This window comes from Mus pahari, unplaced genomic scaffold, assembly GCF_900095145.1.
Source record: "Mus pahari unplaced genomic scaffold, PAHARI_EIJ_v1.1 scaffold_13459_1, whole genome shotgun sequence".
Classification (NCBI taxonomy): Eukaryota; Metazoa; Chordata; class Mammalia; order Rodentia; family Muridae; genus Mus; species Mus pahari.
In genome coordinates this window covers 9,043-13,004 of record NW_018392563.1, presented here as the reverse complement: position 1 = coordinate 13,004, position 3,962 = coordinate 9,043, and the positions used below count along the sequence as shown (strand labels likewise).

The window sequence follows — 3,962 nt, the reverse complement described above, 5'->3', positions numbered from 1 at the left end:
CACTACCTCCACCTTGGACCTTCTATAACTCATAATTCATCCCTAGAGGACTCCAGGAAAGAGTGGTTGCCCATGAGGATAAAAGGACAAGGGCGGGGTTCGTTGGAAAGACCATCACATCAGGGTCTGCAGGAGGACTGAGCCCATGCTGCACAGAAGCACCCCTGCCATGGTCCAGGAGCTGCCTCCAGTGGGAACGGCTGCATTACAGAGGTCTTCCATGCAACAGTAAATATTCATCTTGGTGTTAGGATCCAGGGCCAACTCCTTTTCAATATCAGCAGGGCAGAAAGGATTGCACTGAAGGCTCTTTACTTTCCTTCTATGAGAGTCTGCAAGATATCAGGGAGTGACTCACTTCTTAGGCAGGGACAACACAGCTTCCCAAATTCTGGGCCACAAGCCACCAGGTCTGGATGGACCAGACTTGTCTCTAAGGCATGTTGAAGCCAGACATGGTAGCTCAGATTTGTCATTCCAGAACTTGGAAGACTGAGGCAGGAGCATTTTTATGAGTTCAATCCCAAACTGGGCTTCATGGGGGCTTCTAAGCCATCCTGGGGCTAGAATAAGAACCCATCTCAAACAACAAATGAATCAATAATCAAAATGCTGGGCTGGTAAGGAGGGTTGGTGGATAAAGTGCTTGTGTGCACAAGCATGAGCCCCCAGTTTCTACCACTAGAGTGCATCAAAAGATAGGCAGACATTGTGGCCTACTTGTATCTCTGTGCTCAGGACACAAGGATGGAGATCCCCAAAGTAAGCTCACAGCCTAGAGCAGCTTAACATGCAAGCTTGGGGTACAGTGTGAGACCTTTTCTCAGAAAATAAAACAGTTGTCACAGAAGATTCCCATCAACTTCTGGGTCCCATACACTGTACCTCCGCAGTGCATGACCACCACACATGTGTACACACATGCCCTTATACACAATGTGCTGGGGAAGCAGCTCTGTCAGTGAAGTGCTTGCCACATGGAAGCCTAAGGACCCAAGTTCAACCCCCAGCAACCATGTAAAAAGCCAGCCAAGCCTGGGAGGGCTGGGTAGGATGTCTTCCCTGGAGGCGGGCGGGATCAGGAGGTTCTGGAAACTCTCTGCTACCTCCCTCCTCTCCACCCCCAACATGCTTGGCAAACCATGGGTCCCAGTGAAAGATCTTGTCTCAATAAACACGGTTGTAGGGACTGGAGACATGGCTCAACACTTAACAGCACTTGTTGCTCTTACAGAAGAAGCCCAGGGTTTGGCCTCCATACCACACAGGGTGGTTTAATGACAACCATACAAAATTCCAGTTCCAGGAGAATCAAGACTAATTTGCATAAGACAAATAGACAGTGCCTGAAGAATGCTACTTAAGGATGTCCTCTGAGCTTTATATTACATTATGTAATTCATACATGAGCACCCACATTTATAGAAATACACACACACACACACACACACACACACACACACACACACACCACAAAGACACAGCCCAGCGTAAGATCACCCAGTGGCACAGCAGAAAGGGCAAGCTGCCTCTCAGACTCTTGCAGTTCCCCACGCAGTTATATTTAGGAGGCCTACTACAGGAGACAGGCAGGCTGTGGTCAGGAACAGTGGATAGAAGGGCAAGGATGCTCCTGCCTTGTCTATATGGAGGATAGGCCTGGACACTGGCACTTTGGAGGATGTGATATGTCCTAAGATCTCTCTCTATCAACATTCCTAACTCATTCCTTTAGCCTAAGCTCCAGATTCCTTCATTATGTGCAAAGACTCACAGATGCTTTCAGCTCTCCTAGTCTGTCAGTGAGCCAGTGAGAACCTAGACATAAAGTATGAGCAGGAGCATCGCATGACTACACTGATGATGGTGGGGGGAGATGATGAACACCACACCTGCCAATAGGCAGTCCTGCTTGATGATCCACCCCCTATCACATCCCTGGACCCCAACATTCCCCACATTGCAGGAGTCCCACTCCAACCCCAGGAAAGGTCTATTTGGAGGGATGGGAACCATGATCAATAACAAATACCCAGACATGGCATTTTGTCCAAAGTTACCTGTTGGGGTCTCTCACCTCCACTAACCACTCTCCCTCTGAACATTATATTGCGCCCCCTGCAGACGGACAGGATTGCCACTGAGAAGACCTCCCCAGATCTCCCAAAATGCAGTGTCGTCAGACCTGCCTACTTCGTCCTCATCACTGCCCACTGTCGCCGCCCACTGTTGCTCGGACCAACCACTAACAGTGTCTCCGCCCACTCGCTCGAACCGCCTACTGGATCACCTCTCCGCTCATGATCGGACCGAGCGCGAGAGAGACAGAGAGACAGAGAGAGTTTCTCCAGGGGACTCAGGGTGGGCTTAGAATCCTTCCTTGTCTGATTAATAAAAATCATGCTCTGATCAGCGCAAACCGACAGGGCATTCATTTTCCTTGCAGCCTATCCTCTTTTAGGATGTTAAGCTCTTCAGTATGAACCCAGTCCAAAGTGTTTTCTGCCCACGCAGATACACACAGTTACCCTCAGCCTTCTTTTATATAGGTCACAGGGAACTTACCCACAATAAATTCTTCCTCCTTAGCAACGCAGACTACATCAGGGTAGAGATAGGTAATTGATGGGCAGGAAGTCTCAAGTGGGACCCGAAAGCACTGGTAGCACCGCAGTCCCTGAGCTGAGAGACAAGCCAATACATGAGGGCTAGGACATGCCCTTCCTAGCCCAGACCCCTCCTTGCCAAAGTCTTTACTTCCACACAGCCGCTGGCTGCCAGGACAGAGCAGGGACATTACTGTCCAGTCACCTCCGCCAAAAGCAAAAGTGAACCAAATATGTTCAGTACTGCTGTCTCAGTTAGCCAGCCCACAGGAGAGACCTGCACCCCAAGAGGTATTAGAGACACAGTCACCTTATTGGGAAGTCATAGATACCAAGTGTCTGCTGAAGCAGTGAGTGGGTGTGTAAGTAGGTACTGGGGTTGCAAGATGGGGAGGACTTTTCTGACCTATCCCACCCTATACCTGCAGAGCTGGCCCCTGGGAAATGGCACATGACAGAGCACTGAACTTCACAGAGTCTAGCTCAAAGCTGAGGCTCTCAATGAGGCTTTCCACAACACAGATGTAACTAGAAGTATAGGGGTATCTGAAAGCTCAGACCTCTAAGAATAGGGAAGTTCTAGCACTGGGGCTTCATGTGGCATGGACTGGGCATAAGAAAAAGTCAAATGCTAAGAGTTAAGGATTCCAAATCCACTGACTTGGCATCTGGGGAGAAAAAGAAGGCTCTGCCACTTTGTGTGCACACAGGTCAGTGTCCTGTCTGGGAGGCCAGGGCAGCAGTGTAGAGTCTAAGGTCAGGCTGCTCTGGTGGCTAGGGTCTGTGGCAGAGATACTAAACTCCAAGCGTCCTTCTGTTATGTGGTGATGGTTGCAAGGCAGGTGCTGACACATTTACAGACACAGTAAAGCACCCCAACACAGGAGTCTTCACCTACCACAAACCAATTCCCAATCCCCTGACCCAAACACACCTCAGGTACTGGGCACACAATGGAGGAGCTGATGTACCCACAACCCTGAGGACTTTTTCTATATCCATTGTACCCTCCTTCCTCTCTCATTTTCCACCTCACCTCTTTCTGCACACAGTAGGACCACAAGAAGAATCAGCACACGGGACTTTGCAGCGTGAGAAGTGTCCATCCTGGGAGAAGGGCTGCACAGATAAAACCTTGGAAGTTGGAGCCGGTTAATAGACCCCCAATCACATCCCTCGCCTCTCACATGGCTCAGCCATCCAACCTTCCCTCCCTCCAACCCACCACACAGCTTTCCCCAAGGAATCCATGTCTGCCTACTTCTCTCCCCCACCACCCACCCAGCTTTTCCTTCCTAATCCCACACTCCCACCCACAGCCCTATCCTTAGGGCTCTTCCCTTTGTCACCTCGCAG

At 50.1% G+C, this 3,962-nt stretch overlaps 1 protein-coding gene across 1 annotated transcript; it reads right to left on the bottom strand.

Annotated features, from left to right (window-relative positions):
• Positions 1-114: 114 nt before the first annotated feature.
• LOC110315096 (lymphocyte antigen 6I-like) lies at positions 115-3,712 on the bottom strand. The gene is made up of 3 exons (XM_021189242.1): positions 3,643-3,712; positions 2,566-2,682; positions 115-332 (listed from the first exon to the last, which is right to left on the bottom strand). The coding sequence occupies exons 1-3, from the start codon at positions 3,710-3,712 to the stop codon at positions 115-117; spliced, it is 405 nt and encodes a 134-aa protein (XP_021044901.1).
• Between the last annotated feature and the right edge of the window lie 250 nt (positions 3,713-3,962).

Excerpts from the sequence above, each read along its gene's own strand:
- LOC110315096 (XM_021189242.1), bottom strand. The coding sequence starts at position 3,712 with ATGGACACTTCTCACGCTGCAAAGTCCCGTGTGCTGATTCTTCTTGTG. Across the intron at positions 2,683-3,642 it reads CCTACTGTGTGCAGAAAGAG|CTCAGGGACTGCGGTGCTAC; the intron begins GTGAGGTGGAAA and ends CTTGTCTCTCAG. Across the intron at positions 333-2,565 it reads GGAGGAAGAATTTATTGTGG|ACTCTCATAGAAGGAAAGTA; the intron begins GTAAGTTCCCTG and ends GATATCTTGCAG.